At 44.3% G+C, this 24833-nt stretch overlaps 1 protein-coding gene across 2 annotated transcripts; it reads left to right on the forward strand.

Moving 5' to 3' along the window:
* Positions 1–535: 535 nt before the first annotated feature.
* Positions 536–24235, forward strand: GMPS (guanosine monophosphate synthase). Of its 2 annotated transcripts, none has more exons than XM_031603661.2 (16): positions 536–703; positions 3858–4039; positions 6751–6865; positions 8383–8480; positions 9663–9766; positions 10530–10723; positions 11038–11203; positions 12059–12210; positions 12392–12565; positions 14040–14145; positions 15184–15299; positions 16259–16384; positions 17141–17256; positions 18802–18932; positions 19977–20149; positions 21108–24235. In XM_031603661.2, exons 1-16 carry the CDS (start codon positions 677–679, stop codon positions 21207–21209), a joined length of 2082 nt encoding a protein of 693 aa, XP_031459521.2. In that variant the 5' UTR covers positions 536–676; the 3' UTR covers positions 21210–24235. The 2 variants fall into 2 exon arrangements, with proteins under 2 accessions (XP_031459521.2, XP_031459522.2); XM_031603662.2 differs by lacking the exon at positions 536–703 and adding an exon at positions 907–1300.
* Positions 24236–24833: the final 598 nt, after the last annotated feature.

Consider the following 24833-nt stretch of genomic DNA (forward strand, 5'->3'; position numbering starts at 1 on the left):
TCAGCGCTCCTTTACCGCCGTGTTGTTTCCCCCCTTGTGCTGCTGATCGCCATCGCTGTCAGCGCTGCTCAGACGCACCGCGCGCTGTGCTGAGATCCGCTGTTCGATGTCCGTGAGCGTTCAGCACGCAGCGATGAGCGCCAATGGGCGCCTTTTATTCCCCTACAAAGCGTAAAGGAAGGCGGGAAGGTTCAACCCCAGCACCTGCCTTTAGCGTCGCGGGACAACGTAAAATACGAGGTGTTACTTTTGGAGCAGCGTGAACCGCTGAGCTGTCACGTTTCTATGCCGATACAAACTGTAGGCGTTTAGTAAAAGCACACGTTATCCGCGATCCATAACAGCATCGTAGGGCAGCTGGGTTGGAAGGGACCTCGCAGCGCCCCGCCCTGCCGTGAGCCGGCTGCACCCCGGGCTGCGCAGCGCCAGGCCAGCCCGCCCCGAGACCGCCATGGACGGGACAGCGCAACGCCCCGACAGCCCCGCCCCGCCCGGCCAGCAGCACCGCCGCCCCCCGCCCTCCCCCGGCTCCGAGCTCCGCCTCTTCCTGCCGGGGCGGTGCTGCCCGGCGCGGGGTGCTGGAGGCGGTTCCTCCCCGCGGCGGAGGCGCACACGGGCGGCCTCGGTTTGGCTCGGCTCGTCTCTTTCTCCGCTCGGCTCCTCCGCCGCCGTCCCCATGGCGCTGTGTAACGGAGACGCCAAGGTCGGTGCGGGGCTCCGCGCTCGGCTCGGGCCGCTTTGTGCCGGGGGTGACGGGCACATGGCGCGGCCTGGCCCCGGCCGCGCTCCGGCCCCGCTCGGTACGGCCGGGCCCAGGGCCGTTGGCGGCTCGGGCGGCCCCGCGGCGGTTCCCCGTTGGCTCGGCGGTGCGGGCGGGCGCCGTGCGGAGCGCTGGGGGACGGCCCGGCCCCAGGCCCGAACAAAGGGCTGCGGGGGCTGTCCGCCGCGGAGCCCCTCGGTCCGGCCGTGGAGCTGCGCCGCGGGCCGCCGGCACCGAACCGAACCGCGGTCCGCGAGCATCCGGTGAACGGCCCGGGGCTGCTCCTCCTCGACGGGCACCGCGCTCTCGGGCCCGGCCGTGCGGCCTCCGGGGCCGGGGGTTTCCTGCCCGTTGTGGGGTTTCCTTTGCGGGAAGCGGGCACTTCTCTGCCGCGCGTCGAGAGAAAGAGGAGGACGCGTCCGTACGGCTGTTTCGTTCTCGTACCACGGGGGAGCGATTAATCTCGTAACACCCGTGCTGGTTTGGGAGCGGCGGAGCGAGCTCCTGGCTGCGCTGCGGCCTCGTGGGGCCGTGATGGAGGTCCGTGGGGGTGCGGGCGCTGCGCGGCTCTGCTTACCGCCCGGAGTGCGGGCACCGGGGGACGAGGTGGACTGCGTCCTTCACCGGGCACCTGACGGCAGGATCCGTGCTGGAGCTGGTCATGGGACTGATGTTATTTCTATACAACCCACGCTGCGTCTTCTAATGGTGAAAGCCAGCAGCAGCGCCTTCTCCTTCTGGAATTATGGGGTGGTAGAACTGCAGCAATGGGCCGGCCACTGGTCTGGGGTTTGTTGGGTTATATTGGTTCTTCAGGTGTGGGTGGCAGTAGGATTGTTTTGTGTCTGGTGTGGTCTTCAGCAGGAGTCTCGTGACTCATTATAACTCAACATTGGCTTTTTTTCCCCTGTTTTTCTCTTAGGAAGTGTAAGTTCTGTTCTGTTGCCCTAGCCCTGCTCTCCCGCAATGTCAGAGCGGGTGCAGCTGTGTGCTATGCACAGCCCTTGAACCACCTTGCTTGCTTGTCCAACCGGGTTTAACAGGCATTCTCTCAAACAGCCATTTCTAGGGATTTGTTTTGGAAACAGACCAGCTCTGGTTATAACCCTGCTGAGGGGAAAAGAGCTCTGGTCAGAAACCAGAAGTGCCCACCAGGCTCTGTGTGCTCATTCCCATAGCAGCTGGGCTCCTCCTCAGCATCTTCCTGGCATACATGTGATATGCATGTGTGTAAGGTGGACTGCCGTGTTGGCTGCAGTTAACAGCATCCGCTTCATTTCTGTTGCCATTAAATGGCATTTCCCATGTTAAATTTGGATTCCAAATCTTGGTTCTGTGCTTCAAGTAAATAAAGGCAGATCTTGTCCTGACTTACTGCCTTGTGAGCCACGCAGGTGGAGCAGCACTCCTGGTGTGGGTGCAGTTGTCTGTGAAGGTGCTTCTCCCCTGTTGTTGCACACATGGTGCTGTGCCTTGTGCAGGAGTTGGGCGGCTGGCATCTAGAAGAGCTGTAAGGCCTTCATCCCAGGCACGTTGAGGGTGTGCCTCAATGTGCTGCTCTTGCTGCAGAGAGGTGAGAAAGGTGCAGTTGCAGGCAAAGAACAGACCTGCTTGCCATAGAACCACAGTGTGACTGGGCTGGAAGTGACCTTAAAGATAAAGGCTCTGTTCCTGCAGCATGCTCTGAAGCCATATGGTTCAAGGTTATTCATAAGATCTTAGCTCTAGAAAGGGTTGTGTTTGCCATAAGATAGTAAGAATAAGGACGTTGGTTGTTATTACAGGAGCTGTTAATTTGTGATTTTCTAGGTGGGCATGCCCAGCAGTACTTTGGAGCAGTGGCTTGCCCCAGTCTCTGCTCAAGCAGGAGCCCATCATGCTGCCTGGCTCAGCACTGAGAAGTCATTAAGAGCTTCTCATCAGTTATCAGCTGAAGCAAAGAAATTAATAACGACTCTAACCTGGATTTAGGCTTTTGAGGGATTTAGTATTGTTTGGTCATATCCTTTAATTCAGATGGACAAAATGTTTCCTGGTTGCTGTGAGCTTTGGAAGTTCCCTGGGTGCTCGTTGTCCCCAGTTGGCCCAGGGCAGCTGCTGGTGGTGCACTGTCCCTCTGTGGCTGAGCAAGGCAGCTCTAGAGCAGCCTTTGCATTTGGGAGAGCTTCAAAATGTCTACTAAGGTAGCATTTGCCAAAGTAAAACCCTTCCCAGGTTTTCCTTCATCAAATTACACTAGCAAGGAAACAGTGTTAGGTTCTAAGTTAAGGGGAAGAAAACCCCAAAGTGAGGGATTTCAGGAGCAACGTAGTTTTTTTCAGCATGAATCTCCTGGCATCTCAGTGTGGTGGAGTTCATGTTCTTCCTCAAAGACCCTTTGGTGAGGGCGTTTCCACAGAGCACTCATTGTCCTTAGAGAAGGAACACATCCATGTGTTTTCTCGCCCTCTGCCAGGTTTGGCTGAAGCTGGCCATCCAGCTCAAGCAGCGCAGTGTGCAGACTGCAGGGACTGCTTGAATGCTGCAGTCAAAAGTTTGTTTGTTTTTCATAAATTGAAGCAGAAACATTTGTTCTCAATTTCTACTCCCTGCTCCCCCCAGGATGTAATGACAAGTGAAAGCTCAGAGTACGAGGCGATGCAATGGGGAAACACATTTTTCTCCTGGCTTTTGCATAGTGCTGCTTTGCTTGAGGAACAAGGCACGTGCTCTTCATTATCGTATGGTGTGCTGGGCTGCATGCAGAACTGTAATGTGGCAGAGGGTGGAGCTGTGCTGGTGAACAGGGCATAGTGCTGCTTGTTTGTGGGAAGCTCTCCCATCACAAAGGTGAAAGACTGATGTAGTTTGTGTTGTGCTTGGATTTGGGAATGGGGACATTGTTGGTGCATGGGAGGGATGTGTTGTGTCAGTGTAGCTGGCTCAGGGACACACTGGGCTTTGTAAACTTGTGGGTTCTTCCATTTACAAGTTGGCTTTAGTCTGTATTATTTAGCCAGGAGTCAAGGTGCAGGCACCCCTAGCAGCCCTGCAGCTGTAGGATGTGTGCCGTAAGGCCGCGGTGTCCCACAGAGCGCTGACCGAGTCATGTTCACAGCCAGAGAACACGGGAGGAGAGCTGAAGGACGGGCAGCACCACTACGAGGGAGCTGTCGTCATCCTGGATGCTGGTGCGCAGTATGGGAAGGTCATCGACCGCCGGGTGCGTGAGCTCTTCGTCCAGTCCGAGATCTTCCCCCTGGAGACGCCCGCCTTCGCCATCAGGGAGCAGGGCTTTCGGTAGGTGCTGGTAGGGCAGCTGCCTGCTGGTGCTGTGCTGTGCCTTTCCCTGGGGTCGTGCTGTGCTGTGCCTTTCCCTGGGGTCGTGCTGTGCTGTGCCTTTCCCTGGGGTCCTGCTGTGCTGTTGGATCCTCAGCTCATCCGCCTGAGTTTTGCTGGGTAAAACCTGTGCAGCAGTGTTACTGTTGCCTATTTACTGCTCGTTGTGGTTTTGTAAAACGTCACTTTAATAATTTTTCTTCGCTAATGCAACTTAAGTGGCTGCATTTTAATTATGTAGCTGCAGAAAATTAGATGACAGCGCTCCTTAACCTGTTAAACCAGGGTAGTTATTGTATAATTATGAAAAAAAACCAACCTATTTAACTACAACTTGAGTATTGGACAAATTGTCATAAATGATGCCAAACCATTTCTGGGAAGTAACTGGAAAAAAAAAAAAACCTCGATGGAAGTGCCATGCATTGTTAGCAGCAAGAAACCATCTCGGTTGTGTAGAACTTTGCACAGTTCTTGTTTTACGATGCTTGCCAGAGTATGCCTCTTCTTGTGTGGGGGAAATAAATCACCTGAGGTCTGCAAGTCATCAAGGACTTGACTTGTCAGGTGAAAATTCAGAGGTGCTGTGAGTGTTTTTGCTAGAGCCATGCAGGAGATAAGGCGGTGCTGTGTTGCAGAACTGTTTTTCTAATCAATGATAATTAGTGACTCAATAAGCAATGTGTTTTAGAAAGTCAGATAGGAACTCACTGATCTCTTTTGCAAACTGAACGGAGAACCCAGGAGCTGCTGCACCTGTCAGGCAGCCTTCCTATGAAGAATTTCTTTTAGAAATGTTCTGAAATATACATTCTGTGTCAGATTTAGTTAATGGTTCCCCAACAGCCAAGTCTTTGAGCAGTGGATGTATCTAAGTACCACTTTAAAAAGCATCCCTGCACCTCATTGCTTGGTTCCAGGTGTGGATGGCTGTGCTGACGGTGAGGGGCTCAGAGCTATGCTCTGCTGCTGTGGCTTTGCAGTGAGAGAGCTTTTTTTGTCCCTTTCTGTTCCGAGTTGAAGATTCTGCTTATCCTGATCTGAGCTGTTGGATTTGTCATTCCAGATAATTGCTCTCTAAATTAGGGCTCTCCACTCAACAGGTTGCTCCTCAAGGCTGAGGCAGTGATTCCAGCTTATCAGTCGCACCCATCAGTCAATAAACGTTGTGTCCCCAGTGCTGGTCAATCATTTGCATCCTGGAGAGCTCTACAAACACAGAGTTTAGCTGCTGGGCGCCTCTCTGCAGTGACCGTTGTAACAAGGAGCTCATGGCTTTACTTCAGGGTTTTTGATGAGGCTCCACATGCCATGGGAGCACTCTGGTTTCTGTATCACAGCGCATGGCATCAAAGATAAAAATTGAGTAGTCCTGGGAGCTGCCCATGGTCTGTGCTAAGGTCTGAGGTAGGCAGAGAGATGGAAAGCACTGTTGAGTTTTATTTGCGTGTTGCATTTACAAAGGGATCTCTGCAGCTCCTGCAGCTGCAGAACGCTGGCACAGGGTGCCTGGTCCTGTAAGGACATGCTGTGCTGTGTCTGGGGGCATTAGTCTGTAGGCTTGGCAATATTTCTGGCCTCTAGGACCTGAGGGCTGGGGAGCAATGTGTGCGTTTTATTCCTGGTGTTTTGCTGTGGCTCCTGGTGGGATTGTAGCCCATTATAAACAGACTTTCTGAGACCTGCACAGGCTGCTTTGGAAGTGGTTTAAGCTAAACCAGAGCAAAGTATGTCTGTAGCAGAGCAAGAAGGCACGTCACAAATTGCATGGTGGTGCAATGGAACTTACAAATTCTGCATCCTGTGCTGCAGGAGTGTGAGGACAACTGAGAAGATGCGGGTCATGACTGGCACTTTGCATTCTTTCTTCCTGTTTTCCTCTCTTATCTCCCAATTCATTTTGTATTCTAAGGGTTCAGATACAGGAAATCTTTGTGTGTTTTTGAGTTTTTAATTTGCAAGTAAGAGAAGCAGACTTGAAGCCTGTCTTGTTTTTTTGTTTTTTTTTTAAACAAGGCAGTAGCTAATTGACTTCTCATTAAAAAGCATTTAGTCTGTAGGTGTAGCTACATTTTTTTTATTCTATGTTACTTGGTGCTCCACGTGCATGGCTCTTGAGCAGATGTTCTGCACAGTCATGGAGTGGCTGAGGTGGATCACTCCAGGTCTCTGCAGCCCAGCCCTTCTCCCCCTGCCCCTGAGCTGCTCCCAGCTCCTCCTGCACATCCCCAGCAGCACCCCAGCCCTCCTTGCTCCCTGTGCAGCTCCGGCCCAGCAGTGCTGCTCTCACAGCTCCAGAAACTCAGGAGTCTCTTTTTGAGCGTGGCTCTCCTCCAGATGGCACAGGGAATGCAGAGTGTGTTTGTGTTGCAACGCTAATGCTCTGTGCTTGATTCTCGCCATCTTGCTTCTCTTGTAGTCAGCATTTGGCTGGGAATGTGAAATGCAGCCCTGTTTTAAGCTGGCTTAGATTTAACTCTGTTTAACCTGATGAAATACTTCTCTTGTAAACTGTTTTTGCTAGCTGTAGCCTAGCAAACCTAAACTGTCTGCTAGAATATCTGTATTAGAATTTAATTCAGAATGTACAGAGTTATGAGTGTTACAAGGCAATGTCAGTGTTCAAATGGAGTTGTTAAATGTGAGCTAATTTGATTATCTCTTGTCTGCAGAGCTATCATCATATCTGGAGGACCAAATTCTGTGTATGCTGAAGATGCGCCATGGTTCGACCCAGCAATATTTACAATAGGAAAGCCAGTTCTTGGGATCTGCTATGGCATGCAGGTATGGTGGAGAGAGGTGTTTGCCTCTGGCAGCCTTGCTTCTGCAATTAGCCAGAGTTAACTGCTGCAGGACCAGCTTTCCAAAATAAGCAGTGCTGTGTGCCATGAATGCAAAAGATATTTTAAGGTGCTAATTGGTAAACTGAGCATGCTGTGTCACCAACAGCATAAATGCTTTTCTTCTTGCTTTGCTACTGTGAACTGAGTTCTGTGCTCAATTTTTTTGTCATAACAAATGCACCCTGGCAGTCATTAACTAATTCCATCTGGTTGATATTAGAGAACATGTCCATCATAAACAGGTGAAGTAGTTTTTCCCTTTGATTTTCAAGTGTGGAATATTTCTATTATAGCTCATGAGTGTGCTTTGGTGACCCTGCCGTGATCTAGTGATCCAAATGGAGTGAGGAAACACCCCCATGGGGACAAAGGACAGATCAGATGCACGACCTCTGCATGTGCATCTTGTTTTTTCACAAGGTTAGCAGTTTACAAAGCCTTCAGAGGTGCAGAAGATAGCTGGAAAAACTCCTCAAGAAGGGCTGGTAATTATGGAAACAATGCTGGCACTCACTGTTCTAAAGGGAAATGTGTGTTGTAATAAAGTGGAAGTGCCTTAAAATGTCAAGCAAATTAAAAGCCGCGTTAGCTGGCCTAAAGCAGGGGCGTTCCTCAAGGCTGACTTTACAGAAATGAATCAAATGTCTGTGTTAGCACACCACTACTTTTAATAGAATACATTGGAATCAGACTAGTGCAGCCAGTGAAATATCAAACTAGATCTAAAATAACTTTTAAATCTCTGAAACGACGTAGTTAGGAGATGAAAATCTAAAGTGTGTGTGTTTGTTCCCAGTCATATCTGAAGGAAAAAATCTGAGACTTCTGAAGTGTGAAATGCAGAATACCTCACCTTGCCTTTTGAAGTTGAATTTTAGGAAGAAATAGAGATGGTGGGGATTTGTGCTACTTCTACCTAACAAAGGCTAAGAAGAGTCTCTGTGGTCACAAAAATCAGACTAATATTTTTGCCTGGTTCTCCAGAGATGATCAGGCGGATCTCAAGGTTAAGCCTATGTGAGGGCCCTTCACTAGGGGCTGGATGTCAGGTTTTTGTTTAGCAGCTTATCTGTCTTTGTGGCAACTGGCCTCAGATACTCCACTGATTTGCAGAGCAATCATTTAGAGGTACACACTGATTTACAGCACTGAATGTGTGTTGTCTTGTGCATCTCTGCCCCTTGCCTGCTGCTGCGTATTTCTGTTACTCATTGCGTGTAGTAGTAGTCCCCAGCTATTCTGACAGAAGGCCAGAGGAAGAGAATGAGCCCAGTGCTCCTTTTTGAAAAGAATTCGTATGGTTTTGCGAAGTGCTATTTAAAACGAGTATAATCATGAAAATCTGTATTTCTGTGTGTCCAAGGACTAGAACTATTTGTCAGTCACAGATTGAGGTACAAAGATTAAAGCAATACTAAGTTGTCATGCTTTTTTCATGTCATCTTTGTGTTTTGGCAGATGATGAATAAGGTGTTTGGAGGTACAGTGCACAAGAAGAGCGTCAGAGAAGATGGAGTGTTCAACATTACTCTGGATAACACGTGTTCACTGTTCAGGTACATGGATGCTTTGAGTGAGGAGAACAATATTGGGAATGGAATGGAGCTGGTCTGGAAACTGGTGACTGCATGAGAGGAAGGGTGTTTTTCAGAAGACAGTGAAATTGCACCCAAGCTCTTGCAGTTTTTAATAAGCCATTACAACTGTGTTCATGAGTAGGCAAGTTATGTATTTAAACAAATATTCAGGAATAACTTCTCAGTTAACTTTTGAAATGTAGATACGTTTGTTTAGAATATTATATAAACCCTTTTATTTCAAAGTAAATTGTCTTGATTGAGTTGCTGTCAAGTATTGCTGCATAAAGTCTGTGTGGAGCTGTTGTGTTCTCCTTGACAGTGCATTGCTTTATGTTAGCTGGCACCCATCCAGCTTCTGAAAGGTAACAGTAATTTTGAAACCACATGTTTTCTACCTTCCTTCAAAATTGCTTTGTGATGTTTTATAAAATCAGAATTAGATTTCTTAGTAGTTTGTCAGTGCCTCACGAGTTCCTTGCAGTAATCCTAACAGTTTAGTTGTGCCCAGAGATGCAACTTTATTGACTTCTTCCCTGTAGAGCTATTGTAGGACTATATCCTGCCTCATGTCTAGAATGCCCAGAATTGTTCTGAAGAGATCCAGATTTGATCAAGGAAACTTCACTTAACTGAAATCAAAAGCAGGAATCCAGATATCCTGACTGGCAGTAAATGGCTGCATGTGTCAGAGAGGATGCATTTCAATATTGAGGTATTTTAAAAACAGCAAAACCAAACAAACAACCCCCAGCAAATAAGCAAAAACCTTCTGAGTTCAGATACACTCCTCTTTTTGTGATGAATGCATTGTATGGGAGCTTTGGCAGCTTCCAGTGAAGGAGTCCCAGTTGGAGGTGAGTGCTTCTGGGAAGGAAATCCTGTATGTATTTAAAAGGGGCCTGGTTGTTTTTGGAGCACATCTCCAGGGGAAAAGAAAAAAACCCAACAAACCACCCACGTTGTGTCTTTAGCATGAGGTAAGGTGTTTGAGGATTGGTGTTGCAGGTAGCTGATTTTTTTTTTGTGTGGGCTCTGTAAGTGAGAGCACTGTGAAAACTTGATGTATGACTTCTGTCACTTTTACACTGCAATGTATGGCACTCTGTTTAAATCTGGCCATCTTATTGTTATTGATTCTAGACCTTAATCTTTGTCTAGGGGCCTTCAGAAGGAAGAACTTGTGCTCCTCACTCATGGGGACAGTGTGGATAAGGTTGCTGATGGATTCAAAGTGGTTGCACAGTCTGGGAACATTATAGCAGGTACTTGTTTTAACAAGTTGTTTTTTTATAGTCTTTGTTACTACATAGTAACTTTGTTACTATAGAAATTGTTTTTTTAATAGTCTTTGTTACAAGACTTTAAAGTTACCTGCAGGCTGTCACAGGAAAATTTTGGTTTTTGTCAATTACTCAAAGTTCTGAATACCAGACAGCCTCTTTGAGAGCCTTGCCTGGTAGGTGAAAGATATGGAAGAGTCTTAAGTTTACTCAAACACTTAGTAAGATTTCTAGCTATTTGTGTGACTTAATGAAAATCTTTCATTAAAAAATAAAAATCCTGCTCTTAAATCAGACCAGTAACTAATTAGAGAAATTCTGGACAGTGTCTGTGAATTGTATAAATTGACTTTTTGGATTAATGACGTTAAAATGGCAACTTCTTTGCTTCTGAAAGAAATGAGGCTCTGGTAACCAGGAATGTCAATGGAAAGCACGGATGGCAAATAATATCAGATTTTCTCAACTTCTCAGGAGGTTTGCTAATACTGAGGGAGCAGAGATCTGCTACAGATTCTGATGTTACTCATTATTTCTAGAAAATAAATGAATTGCACCTTTTGGTGAATGACTTCCTGGTGAAATTCAGGATGCTTCAAGTTGCCTTTTTTATTTGTACCTTCTGAAAAGAACGTGCAGTTTTAAAAATAAAGCTTAGTGCATTTGGAGCAAATGTTAATTTTGCTGTGTATGCACATTTCACGTCCGATTATTTTCCTTTGCTCATTTCTTTGCACCAATGAAGGTATAGCAAATGAATCTAAAAAACTGTATGGAGCACAGTTCCACCCTGAAGTCAGCCTTACAGTGAATGGAAAAATGATCCTGAAGAATTTTCTGTATGATATCGCGGGATGCAGCGGGACCTTTACGGTGGAAAACAGGGAACTTCAATGCATTCAAAATATCAAAGAGAAAGTGGGCTCATCAAAAGTCCTGGTAAGCATCTGGAACTGAAGTCAAAAGATCGTTTGCAAAAATCTGAGAAAAACACTCATGCACTTAGTCTGGGTAAGTGGAAAAGTGCAGAATTGTCATGGTTTGGGTAATGCTTTAAGCAGGTTTGGGAAAGCTTCTGTGCGTTGCACAGTTGGGTCAATGTGTTGTTTGACTTCCCAGTGGTGACTTGGAGGAAAATGAGAAATCAATAGTCTGCTTTCATCTTTGCAGCTGTATCTGAATTAGTAGTTAATATTTTCTCCCTCGGCAGCTCTGCAAGTCTGTTTTTTCTTCCCTTTTTTTCTCATCCTTAGGTTTTACTCAGTGGAGGTGTGGACTCAACTGTTTGCACTGCTCTCCTGAATCGTGCTTTAAACCGGGATCAGGTGATAGCTGTGCATATAGACAACGGATTTATGCGCAAAAGAGAAAGTCAGTCTGTGGAGGAGGCACTGAAAAAACTTGGGATTCAGGTTAAAGGTACCACTCAGCTGCAGCAGAACTCATTTAATTGCAGTCGTCTTCTGTAGTTTGGTTAAGAGTCCTCCACTGGAGTTTCACTTCTTGTTCTGTATTTCTGTCTTTAGAAATTTAGCTTGTTTGGGTGATTGAATACCATTGGAACCAAAAGTTCTTCCTCAAGGCTTTTTTTCCTCTCCTATTTTGTGGGAGTGTGTTGTTGGTGGAGTAGTTTGTTGAGAAGCAAGTCTTATGACTTCAAGCAATATGGTGAAGGCCAGAGTTTGTTCTACACGCAGCAGTGCAGGATTTTTTTGTGGTGTTTTATTTTGTTTCAGAGGAATGCTGTGCCTTATCCTTGCATTCCCTGGACTGATAAGTCTGGGCTGTGACAAGTAAGGGATTCCCTTTATGGGAAACATGCCTTCTGTCAGTCGTGGAGTTCAGTGCTGGTAGAAGATGCCAGAGAACCTCCTAGTTGATCTCTGTATCGAGAGCCTCTCTGAAATAAGAGACATGATGCACCATGAGGAAACAGTGCGTTGTGTAATTTCGGTTGCAGTAAGGCCTTAGCTTAATAACCATCCTGTAACTATTAAAATGGAGCAAGTAAGTTGTAATCTAAGAGGGGAGACAAGAATTGAACTTGTTTCCTAGCCTCAAAATATATAAAAAATGACCTTCTAGAGCATGTTGATAAAAGAAGTAACATGCTTTTGCAGCTGTTCGTTCTTGAGGTATCAAACAGGCCTATTTAGTACAATCAGTACTTAAATAACTGCAGTATTCTTTAGAACAACAGTCGTTCTTATTCTTTGTAACCTTACATATAAATCTGTATTGGCTTTGCCAACCAATTCCTGTAATTTCATACAGTGGTGAATGCAGCTCATTCTTTCTATAACGGTACAACAACTCTGCCGATCTCTGATGAAGACAGAACTCCACGTAAAAGAATTAGCAAGACCTTAAATATGACTACAAGTCCTGAAGAAAAAAGAAAGATTATTGGTGACACGTTTGTTAAGGTAATGTTTATAATTCTCTTTTTTCCACATGAATTCTAGATACATTTTCTATCTCAGACTACTTCGTTCTGAAGCGTAGTGCACTCAGTAGCGCAGTGTTGTGTAGTCTATGGATGAACTAATCCATTGGCAAGCCATTGAGACCTTTGAACACTGAAAAGCTCTCTTTTTCATCTTACAGATTGCCAATGAAGTTATTGGAGAAATGAATCTGAAACCTGAAGAGGTTTTTCTTGCTCAGGGTACCCTCAGACCTGATCTCATTGAAAGCGCTTCCCTTGTTGCAAGTGGCAAAGCTGAAGTAATCAAAACTCATCACAATGACACAGAGCTGATTCGAAAGTTAAGAGAAGAGGTAAATGAAAATTTGGATACTGGTGTGTCATTCTGGTTATCACAAAAGTGATGATGCTGAATATAGAAGATGAGCAGCTTGCGAGGCCCTTTAAGTCCTGTTTTAATATTGTAACTTATTACCCTTCTCTCTGGTTGCTGTGTCCTCAAAGTAATCAGAATGGCTTCAGTATTGTCCAGCATTGAATATTAGTGAAAATGTCAACAGATTGAATCCATGCTGTTGCAGTGTGAACAGTGCTGCTCACAATTGTTACCTGAAAACAATTTCATTGCTCTTTTGTCTTTTAACACTTAAACCTACGATGACCGTGTATGGAAGCAAAGCCAATACCAAACACTTATAGCAGATGATTGCTGAAAGGCTTTTTAGACAACTTTAGTCTGATTCAGGTGGAATTCATAATGTAATGGATTGCTTACTTCTCCCTTTGTGTCTCATTCTGAACATCAGTATGCAATGTTTTGTAATGGCATTGATAGCTCAGATTGCACATGATATGAATTCAAGCAACAGCAGCACTGTGCTTTTAGGTGACATGATCATTGGTTCCTGATGAAGGGCATGACTGCAAGTCCTCTCAGTAGCACTGACCACTACAGACATAGTATTCTCCTTTGGAAGAGAGTGAGAATTTGGAAAAATTTCTCATCGGAGGGAGTGGCTGGGTACTGGAAGTGTGGGAGTCAAGAATTCAGGAATTATAGAAATGTGGCACTTAGGGACATAGTTCACTGGGGTGGGCTAATGATTGGACTAGACGACCTTAGTGGTCTTTTTCAACCTTTATGATTCTATGAATGTGTTTAAGTGAATTGAGAACTAGAGGTAGATCTGTCAGGCTCTGATCTGAGGATCCGTTCTCTGTGCTCTTTCACAGCTTGTGCATCAAGCCAATGGCCTGGTCGGCTGTCTGCCAGCAGTTTGCTGGTGGTGCACAATCTGTTTACCATTTGTCAACTTAAGAACCCACAGATCTTTTTGGATATCCTGCTGTGGACACCTGTGGATAAAGACTGGGAGTTTAGAAATGGCACAAACACAGGAGATTGAACTGGTGACAGAAGACACTCTGAAGATGCGCAGCACAAGCCTTGTCTTTTTTATTGTACCCTTGGTTGGTTAGCTTAAACAGACCTATTCACAGTTCTCTAAGGTATTTTCAAAGTTGCTTGATCGGTATGAATTTTGGAAGACAGTCAGAACCAGACTGGCCTACAGCTGTATTTGCACTGCTTAAGCCATTGATACTTTTGGCACAAACAAACTCTGTCTTATCCCTTCTCCTGTAACTGTTCTGCAAAGCCTACATTCACATGTACTTTTCTTTCCAGTGTTTATGCAAGCGTTGGCAGCTGATGCTGTGAAAAGCAGGCCACTCTGACTGCCTGTTACCTAAACATTTGAGGCTTTTTGTTTGAATATGTAATCTAGAGTGTAAATCACTGTGGTTTTTCTTTTGTTTTTCTTTAAGGGTAAAGTTATAGAACCACTAAAAGACTTTCACAAAGATGAAGTTCGAGTGCTGGGAAGAGAGCTTGGACTTCCCGAAGAGCTGGTTTCAAGGCATCCCTTCCCAGGTACCAGAATCCATGCTGCTTAGTGAAGGACTGTGCTGCATCAGTGTTGTCTGGAAGATACTTAATGTGCAGAATAAATTTGTGTTGTAGAATAGAATTTAACTCTAAACACAGAACTAATCTGGATTTTCTGAGGCTTTAGTTTAAACACAGGATTTTCTTTTTGAGGAAACGAGTAATTGAGAGCAGCTTGATTTTATGCATAGTGCTTAAAATAACAGATTTATAATTGAGTTATCATAGAGCTGTATTTGTTTCTTCTTAATTTTGTAAACCAAAGCAAGAATCATCAGCTGAATGCTGTCTCAGCTGTCAAATATATCTTGCATGAAATAATGGCCGTTGTCTGCCTTTCTAAGTGGCTGTTTTTGTTTTGAAAACGATTGCATGGAGAATAACAACAGCTCTCAAGCAGAAAACATCAAACTATGTAATGTAACAAAGTCCACATCTTTTTAAGAGATGTGCTTTTTGTGTTTCTAAAATTGTCCTGCAGGGTGTGTAGTAGTCTCAGTCAGAATGCCTAGGCTGCTCTGCTAATGCACCAGCACTGCGTGAAGTTAACGACGCTATTCAGATGTTGCCAGCGAATTACATATGTACTTTTGTGTCAAGTAGTTAGCAGGCCAAATAGCCTCCAGGGATCTTTTTAAAAAACAATAGAGATTCTACTGTATGTTATAACCAACTCTGTCATTCAGGCTGCTTAGCAAAGGGGAGGAGGAGGTCACTGTTTGCTTTGGCTTACCATCCAGTGCGCTTCATCGTCACTAATGCTGCTTTACACAACCAGCCAATGCAAAAAGTCAATAACTAGTGCTTAAATGTACTGACCAAAAATACTGTTCCAGAATAAACTGTTGGCTTATTTCTTTGGCTTGTTTTGCTGAGTGTCAAGACAGCGTAAGTGGAGGCGTGGTGGCAAAGCATAGTGTACTTAATGACTGACCTGATGTTCCAGTGCTGTTGCTTCTTGAGATGAAAGTCAACTTTTCATGTTATGTAGTGTAATGTTTTTTTTTCAATTTTACGTTGCAGGTCCAGGTCTAGCAATCAGAGTGATATGTGCTGAGGAGCCTTATGTGTGCAAAGACTTCCCTGAAACAAACAACATCTTGAAAATAGTTGCGGATTTTTCTGCAAGTGTTAAGAAGGTAACAAAACTGTTAGGTTCTAACCTGTATAGAGAGAGTGTGATCGTTCTGTAGTGCATTGCTGTGAGGTTTAAGTTGCTAAAATTTAAAATAGACTGATGTGTGTTCTTTGGGTATAATGCATTGCAGTCCAACTTGCTCAAAGCTGTTTGATACAGTACAGTAGAATTTTTGAAGTCCTGGCTATGGCAAGTGTTGAGTGACTTCTGTAAATTGGAAGCTTATGTACCTTTCGGATAGCAAATCCTGTTTTAGTTAAAATTTGTGGAGATGGGGATTTCAGAAGATGATTTAAATCTCACAGTGTCAGAAAAAAGATTTTCCCTACTTGGAGTAGTTGTAATTTTCTAGGATGCCATGTACTAGCAGCCACCGAGTGCGTGAATTGAGGGTGCAAGAGTGAGGAACCAGCACTTGCTGGATATCCCAAACAGAATCCTGAAGTGATTAGTTGATGACATTTAAGCTCCTTCAACTGTTGGGACCTTGCTGGTTTCTGTGAGCTCTCAAACTGAGCTGCAGGGGGCTGAAAAGCCACCAGTAGAGAGCAGCAGTAAGTGCCAAGTTCAGAACAACTTCCAGAGCTTTTTTGAAGGAACACCAAAGGAAAAGCATCTGTAAGTGCTCTTCTTGAAAGCATGTTGTATTGCAGTGTAAGGTAATGCAGTATTGCTTTGTTCTGTGTCTGAAATAAACAACTGGCATGAAAAATTCAGCTTTGGGAGGGAGAATGAATGCAGAAAAGCAGTTTCACCTATGGTCTTGGGAGGGCTTCAGCTTAAAATGCATGCAGCTGCTTTCACTGAAACTTAGTTGTTAAAGGAAAGGTATTTTGTAAACAGTTCCCAAGGGTAAATGTGGACTATATTTAGCCAAACAGCTACTTAATTTTATTTATGTTGTCTGAATGTTTGGGGGCTTTAATTAGTTAAAAGTTATTTTTCTGCATCATTGCACAGCCACATACTTTGTTGCAAAGGGTCAAAGCATGCACGACTGAAGAAGACCAGGAGAAACTGATGCAGATTACAAGCCTACATTCACTGAATGCCTTCTTGTTACCCATCAAAACTGTGGGAGTGCAGGTAAATGAATTCATTCCAGGAATATTCTTAAAGCTGCTTCCTAGCAGTTGTCAGGCTGCTAGGAAGTGTAAGAATTGCTACTGTGATGTTGATAAGAACTCTAGAAATCAACTTCAAAAGGCTGTGACTCCTGTGTATTGTGTCAGCTCTGGTAGAGTGCAGGTGTTGAGAGAGGTCTGAATAAGATACATGGGTAAATCCCAGGTGTCATATTTGAGGATATCATTAAGGTTGAATAATGCTGGTTGCTTGCACAGGCAATTTCTTCTTGATGTTTATAGCCTTATAGATTCCTGTTGTACTCCCGTTGCTCCTTTTGAAGCTGAGCAGTCTTTCTTTGCATTATTGTTATTGAATTACACCTTAGCTTTTATTACTGGCTGCTTAATCTTGCGCATCTCTTCTGAAAGTCCTTGCAGTCAGCTTTTGTTATTACTTGCAATAGCAATATTATCAGCAGACTTCTGTACTTCGTCACAAGCCTTCCTAGATGGTGCCCTCAAAATATCAGTGTGTAATCAAGTCCCAGTGTTCTGGTCACCTTATGAATTCTGAACCCCCTCATTTTATGTGCTCTTGCTAGCAAGAGACCTGTCTTGCAATGGTGTTTTCTCCATTTACTTGATATCTCTGGGCATTCTGATTTTGACAGGTTTGTGTCTGCTGAATGCTGACACAAAGGATGGTCCTGTAACTTACATGGAAAAGCAGTGTGAAATATTTTGGTAGTGAAATTCATATTCCATTAATTCCTAGGGTGACTGCCGCTCGTACAGCTACGTGTGTGGGATCTCCAGTAAGGATGCCCCACACTGGGAGTCCCTCATGTTTCTCGCCAGGCTCATACCACGCATGTGCCACAACATCAACAGGTAAGTGTTCTCTGCTCAGTACCAAGCTGCTCTTATTTCTGATAATTAATGCATGGAAGCTTAGTGCTCCTGTTGAATCTATGATGTAACTGCTTATGAACACATGTGTATTATATGGAGGTTACAAATAATAAATCCAAGCTTGGGTTTATTTCTGGAAATACCAACTTGAAGTAATGGGCAGTTTATCTCCTTGTTTTAAACACTCAATTAGACAACTTCCAATGTAACTTAAATATTTTTTGAGCCCGCTGATGAGCTGTGGTGGCACGTGGGATTGTGCTTTGTGTCAAGAAGGGGATTTACACGACTGTCAGCTCTAGTGCTGCAAGGAAGAGTTCCAAAGCTGGGTGGTTTTATCTTAATTGAGGTCTCTTGTGAATATGTATTTTCTTCTGAAGTTGCTCAGAGATTAAGTCAGTTCTAGAAAATATGTACCCTTCTTGCTCAGCTGTAGACTTGTGACAAAGCTGCTTATAATTGCTTACAGCAAGACTTAATTTTGTCACTTAAGTGACACCCACTGGAAGAGCTACTGTACTTGGGAGGGAGATCTTGAATTACGAGATATTCCTCTAAACTATGTGCAGAGCAAATAAAAGAAGGCATGAGCTCAGGGTGGTGTGTGCAGTTTCCAAGTGTGTGCTGGATGTACAGCATTGCTGTCTTTAAGCTGCTCTGGATTTAATACTCCCTTCCTGAATATACTCCCACCCCAGGAGTTCTGCCAGACCAGGGTGTGTTTCTGAGAGCTCTGGGTTGGTGCTGAGGGGGAAGCAGCAGCTGGAGGAGTGCACTGGGAGCAGTTGGTGTCTGCCCAGCTATGCGTGCAGCCTTTTACTGCAAACAAACACACAGAATGTAAAGCTTGGGTCCTGCCCAGCTTTGGGTTTTAGATAAGTGTTCTTACTTTGTATCTACGAACCCAAATAACTTGTGTGCATTCATGATACATAGTAAATCCTTCTGTGAGGCCAGCTGGACAGTATTGCTTTTTGTTCTGCAGCACATATAATGGTGAGATTAAAAAGATGAAGCTGATGTGATTGGTTTGAATTCAGAAGATACTTTATTACAAATGCAGTGAAATAGATTTGTAAACAGCAGTGTTAGTGCCCCGTTTTGAAAACACAGCTATTCCTTAACAAATCAGGTTTCCTGTCAATGATATGGTGGTTTCCTAATGGGGCTGAAGATAGACATTTTAAGCACATAAGTAGCTTTCTTTGAATAATCTTAACTTTTACTCACATCAAAGTGAAATTGAAGAAAAAAAAAAGTGTTCTGTAATACCAGTGAGTTAGTGGTGAATGAGTACATCTGACTTGCAAAGCTAGCATACGTGTTGCCTTTACTCAATATATCCATTAGTATATCCATTAAATTATAACAAGTTCTAGTTGGTGCCTAAGGAGTAAAACCAAATATTCAGTATTTTTTTGCTTCAGTTATTTTTTTCTGCAATGCTGAAGATGTAGTCTTAGGCAGTCTGTTACATTCCACTTCCAGAAAACGTGTTTTCCTACCATCTGGTTTGTTTTCCAGGGTTGTGTATGTGTTTGGTCCACCAGTCAAAGAGCCTCCCACTGATGTCACACCCACATTCCTGACAACAGGAGTCCTCAGCACTTTACGTCAAGCTGATTTTGAGGCTCACAACATTCTCAGGGAATCTGGTAGGTATTTAGCCTTGTCCCATAGATGCAGCTGTTGTTTCAAGATCCCCGTGCACCCATCTGTATGGGCATGGTTGCATAATGCACAGTCACTCTATGGGCTTCTTGATTATGTCTAAAATTGATGCTGAATGAGATGACAGGCTACTGCCTTTTCTTAAAGGTCTGGAGGTGGAGAGTTGAAAGGCAGGAACTGCTGGGCTTTCTGCTTGCAGAATTAGAGGTAGTGTTGCAGCTTTATCATTCTTCATGTGGCGGCTGGTGATAAACCTCACAGCTGGGTGCTGCTGCCTCATCTGCTGCCTGTTGTCACACATGGGACTGGGCCTGGGACCATTCTTTTGGTAGGAGTGGGATTTGCCTCAGACACATTGCAAAGCTTAAAGACATGATACTTTGCTTCAGTGTGAACTCCTACAAGAGCCACTGTTAGCCAGCAGAAAATCAAATTACTTCTTGCTGATGATCTCATTATCAGTATTTGCCTGAAGTAGATGAACTGTGTAAAGAAACTTGGCATGATTTTGAAATCATGCTTGGTTATGGAAAGAAGGGAGCTAACTGCTAAATCACCCTACCCTGGCATTTGGTGTTATCAAGATTTCATTGATAATGGCTGAAAGTATCTCAAAATGTAAGCTTTTTTTTTTAATTTCTCTTTCTGAGAATCACTCTTTATTACAGTTAATGCTGGAACAGACGAATGCTTATGTTTTGTGGGTAGGAAGGAGATCTCAAGTTGCAAATGCAGTCAGTTGCAGAGTTAACAGATTATCTAGTTCTGTTCTGCATGCCTGCAAGCCTTGAAGATTATTTCAAGTGGCAATTAGAGTAGTTTTAGTGTATGCACTGCTAATTACATAATTGGATAATCAGCGTGATCTTCTGAGGCGCGGTGGTGAAGAAGTCCCAGAACTACGGTGTTTCTTTCCGTGTAAGTGGAGGAATCGCATTTGAAATATGTGTAGGGAATCCTGTAAAACTTCAGTCGTGTTTGTACTTTAAAATCAAACTAAAGCACTGTGTGCTGCTGTTTTCCTGAAGGTTATGCTGGAAAAATTAGCCAGATGCCAATAATCCTGACCCCATTGCATTTTGATCGGGACCCGCTGCAGAAACAGCCATCCTGCCAGAGATCCGTGGTGATCCGAACCTTCATTACAAGCGACTTCATGACTGGGATTGCAGCAACTCCTGGTAATGAGGTTCCAGAAGAGGTAATATGGACCTTCGTGTTCCTTTTCAGAGCTTGTGTTGTAGGTGACTTGTTTTAACTTTCTTCGCTCTTTCTTATCTTATTTTTTTTCCTGCTCTTGGCTAGGAACAATGTACTGTTGTGTTGCTTTGGAAAAAAAACAGTAACAAAGAGAAGCTGACAGTGGTTTCAATGGGAATGACAAACTTAGAAGTTTTCCAGCCAAAATACCAGAGATTTTGAAGCTTTTGCCAGTATTAGTAATTGGAAATGTCCTGCCTTCTGGAATTGCTTTGCTTCCTGCTTTTTATTTTACTGGAAGCTGCTGCTTAACATCTCAAAACATGCTGTTTCCAGATTAGGTCACTGGAAGATGTTTCAAGCACTTTTTCTAGGAAGCTTCATCAATGTCCAGCTTGAAGTGCTTTGTCTCTGGAGCTAAGATTAATTGATTACTCTAGAGAACAACTATCAGTGGAAAGTCTTTCCATTAGATGCTTCTTTCTACTGTTTTTTAACCTTCAGAGCTCCCTTTTCTTGTTTGAAAAGTTCATCTTTTCAATCAGGCTGCTGCTTTCTGTTTGATTGTGGGTCAGCTGGAGGTGTTGGTCTGAGATGTCTGCAGGTGATTTGACAGCAGAGCAGAACAGCACATAGTAAAACATAACCTCAGAAAAAATCATTTTGAAGCTGAAGAGCTGCTGCCTTAAGGGAAGTTTGTTGCAATTGCTGCTCAGTTCTATTACCAGTGCCAGAAATTAGCAGGTTCCCAGTTCAGCTGCAAATGTTGAGAAGCTGGGAGTTTTCCTTTGTTGTTTTTATCTCTTAATTGCTAGTAATATGCTAATAGCTGTAGAGTTTTTCTCTCCTGTTTATAGAACAGTATGAACAGTGTTTTCCTTGTATAACTTTTTCTTAGGATAATTTTCATCGTATCTGTTTTATGTGCTTTTTACAAATCTATTTATTCCCCCCTATAGGTTGTATTAAAGATGGTGGCAGAGATAAAGAAGATTCCTGGCATTTCTCGGGTGATGTATGACTTGACATCAAAGCCACCAGGAACTACGGAGTGGGAGTAAATAACTTTTTTTTATTAAAGTACTGTGTGCAGTCTAAATCATATCAGAAACCATTCCCAGTGTTGACATGCAGTACTGTGAAAGAGTGACTGGAGCTGCTGCATCCCATCTGACTCCTCTCCTGGAGCGCAGAGCGGCGGTTACGAGCAGTGCAGGGATAACAGAGTGGGGCTGAGGATTTGTACGGGTAAATGATGGCGGCGTTGCCTGTGTGCAGACAGATTCCTATTGCTTTGGCCTTTGTCTTACTGATTCTTCCCACTCCCACATGTTCCAGTTGTTAACTGTCATTTCAATGTGTCTTTGGTTTTGTACACTGTGTAAAAAGAGACAGCTTATTTACTTCTACCAAAAGCATTGTTACAGCCTAAAAATGTAAAATGAATTCTTTGTGACCAACTGCTTTTGAACAAATTTATTATAAATAAATATTTTGCCAAATGGAGTAGTGGGTACTGCTGAGTTGTGGAATTAACGTGTATCTGTCGTGTGCTGTTAGGCCTGTTCTAGATTGTTTGACGTATCAGCCCATGGCAATAACATTGAGTCCCAAAAGAGCAATGCTGAAGTGTTATGAGATGACCTGCCTGCCTGTCTGTCCTCACTCCCCCTTGCGTTGCCTGGTAGGTGTGTTGGTTGGTGACAGGCATGTCCCCATCACACATGTACTGTGTGGAAATGTCACGTCACTGTGAGGTGTCTATGTGCTTCTGGGGCCTCGGAGAGGAGTAAAAGCAGGAGTGCAGCTCTAAAAGCTGTGGCACCAGAGCTCCAGGATGGCCAAATCCTGGTTCTGGTCTCCAACCCTTATGCAATAGTCCCTTCACAGCCTGCTGCTGCCCATGTGCTTACGTTATACTTGATGACAGTTTATTTTCTTCACATTTGCTTTCACAGGATTTTTTTTTTTTTATGTAATGTACTTAGCTCGATTTTTAAAATCCTTATAGTCATTAGTGTGGAGTCACAGTATTGGAGTGACTTACCCAACCAGTATAGATTATTTCCATCGCGTATACTCTGCTGTTTCTGTAGTTAAGCAATAATTTAAGGGGTGTTTATCTTGGACACCTGTGCTTTTCTGATACATCAAGGCAGAGCTGTTTCCTGACAGTGCTGAGCATGTCCTGCAGATGCTGTCTGTGGACTTGCAGGTTCTGTAGCAGCTCTGACCTGAGCAGCTTGCTGGATAACTCTGCGTATGGAACTGCTGCTGTGTGCTCCCAATCAGCCCTGCCACCCCTTTCTTGCAGCTGAATGGAAGGCAACTGTTCAAGTTCTATGGGGGCAAAAAAAAAAAAACAGTTGCTCTCAACTGTTCAGGAGCATGGGGTATTTCATGGCTGTGGCTTACTTATATTTCTGCTTACATAGATCAATGAACTGGAATAATGTTGAAAGTGTTCTGTTTTGTTTGGTTGCACATCATGCGTTCCTATCATTTCTGCATTTACTGCCTACGCATTATGGAAATTTAGTTTAACTCCAGCTTACAGGACATGGCTAATATGTAAACTTCTGATTTTTTGCCTGCATTCCTGAGCAGCTGCATTTCCTCTGGAGGGTGGTGTGCAGCAGCCCCTGCGCTCTGAGGCCACTCCTGCTGCAGGTGACCATGAGCTGCCCTGCATCTACAGCTCTTGTGAGGGGTGGCTGAACAGATCCTAACTGCTGTGCATCTCAGCTACCTCCTTCCGAGCTGGTGTAGTACTTGTAACTGCACCCATCGTGAGCTTTATGCTATGTGGATGAAGTTATACACGTTAACTCATGTCCTTTTGCTACTGGGCTGTGATCTGTACAAGCTGGTGATCAAAATGCCATGTATCAATGGTTGCTGTGGCAGAATCTCTTACTACAGCATGGGTTCTGTTGAAAGCAAACTTAAATGTTTAGCGTATCATATTTCAACCAAAAGCTCCCTAATAAACTGACGGCCTTAGAGTACATTTTAATTTTTAGTCCGAAAGATCTGCGGATAGTTCTCATTATTGCGTTGGTATCTCTTAGGTAAATGGTGAGATGACAATAAAATCTCCCTGGTGTGCTGCACAAGTACTTCAGCCTCCGAGTGCTGTAGCAGTTGCATGTTGTAGGTAGGCTTGCTCTCGCTGCCACTGCCACGTTGTCAGTTACCTTGACAGCAAATAGACAAAATAGAAGGAATTACAAAAAAAGTAGGGAATATTGAGTGTTTCTTAAACTCCAAACCTCCTCAGTTTGGAATGAGACACTTCTAGCTGGTCTCCTGTTAACAAATATGCAGCGTTGTTACAATGCAGCTGGCAAGGTGTGGGTGACAACGGCCATGATGTGCATCAGGACTGGTGTGTTGGTGCCTCGTGATGTGTCCCCAGCACACCGGGATGGGAATCTTGTGTTTGCTGTGTGCTGTGGACTGGGAAGTGCTTTTATCTTCCATGCAGAGTTCCATCTGCACTGGAGGTGTAACGTATTCCTGCATACTGTGTGTATGCTGAAGTTGGACATACGCTTTGAACATCTTCTAATCATGTTGGTTGCTTTCGTGTCTGTGAAATGGTGCTTGGCAGCAATTCCTGTGCTCTTTTAGAAACCTTCTTACTTGTTTTTGTTTGTTTTTTAAGCCAGAAAGGTGAATATTGAAACGTTTAGGCATAAACTATTGCACTATAATCGAAAGGTCTTACGGAAACGAAATTCGTGATCTTTAATTATCTTCCCCTGTTGACACCTGTGCCATGCATTGTAGAAGTGGGTTGTTCTTAGGAAGGTCAGTGGTGTTATCCCAGCAGTTCTGTGTGTATAGGACAGTCAGAAGTGGAGAGAAACGTAAATACTCTGTTCACTTTCTTAAAAACCTATATTTAGCACATAGTTTACAATCTAATACCTGTAGCTGCCCTATACAGTTGTTCACCTCAAGTCTTCAGTAAAACATGTCAGCAGTTAGAGGAATTTGTATTGGGGGCATTCCCCACCATTCTCAATTTTTAACATTTTTTTCTGCTTGTGAAATGATAAAGTACTGTGAGCCTTAATTTTTATCCACAAATAAAAATATTATGTTTGAACGACGGTGTGATGTGTTTCCTAGGGCTGTTCGTGGCCCATCCCTTCTGGGCTGCAGCCCTGCTGTGTGGGTGAGGTGGTGCCCCATAGCTGTCCCTTCTGCATCCCCATGAGGCTCTGTGCTCCTGCTTGTGTTGGTGCTGGGATAGAGCTAACTCATTCCCGAGATGCATGGGATTCGAGGCTGCTCTAAAAAGAAAAAGGCAATTGAGGAAATAGAGCAGAGTGCTGTCTGTGGCTGTGCAGAGCTGCCCTTCCCTGCAGGAGTGTGGATGTGTGCTGCTGTGTATCTGTGCCAGATGGCCGAGCTGTGCTCCAGCACCCATAGTCCTGGTGGGAGCACTGCTGGGCTGTGCCTGCTGCTGCTGTGGGGCTCTGGGAGCTGCCACCCCTGGGTTGCTGCTGCATGGCAGCCCATTGGGCCACACTGCACTTTGGCCAGTTTGAACACAATGCAGGCCATTATGTCACTTGGCCCTGTGCTTTAGGGGCTGTCCCTGTTCTGGTGATGCATTCCTTAATTGCTGGCTGCTCCTGGTGCTCAGTGATCCCTCTTGAGGACTGCTAGGTGAA

This window comes from Phasianus colchicus, chromosome 10 (genome assembly GCF_987193195.1).
Source record: "Phasianus colchicus chromosome 10, bPhaCol1.hap1.1, whole genome shotgun sequence".
Taxonomy (NCBI): domain Eukaryota; kingdom Metazoa; phylum Chordata; class Aves; order Galliformes; family Phasianidae; genus Phasianus; species Phasianus colchicus.

Coding starts and splice junctions, on each gene's coding strand:
- GMPS (XM_031603661.2), top strand. CDS start 677: ATGGCGCTGTGTAACGGAGACGCCAAG. Junction 12,211..12,391: donor TTGGTGACACGTTTGTTAAG/GTAATGTTTATA, acceptor TTCATCTTACAG/ATTGCCAATGAAGTTATTGG. Junction 12,566..14,039: donor TTCGAAAGTTAAGAGAAGAG/GTAAATGAAAAT, acceptor TTTTTCTTTAAG/GGTAAAGTTATAGAACCACT.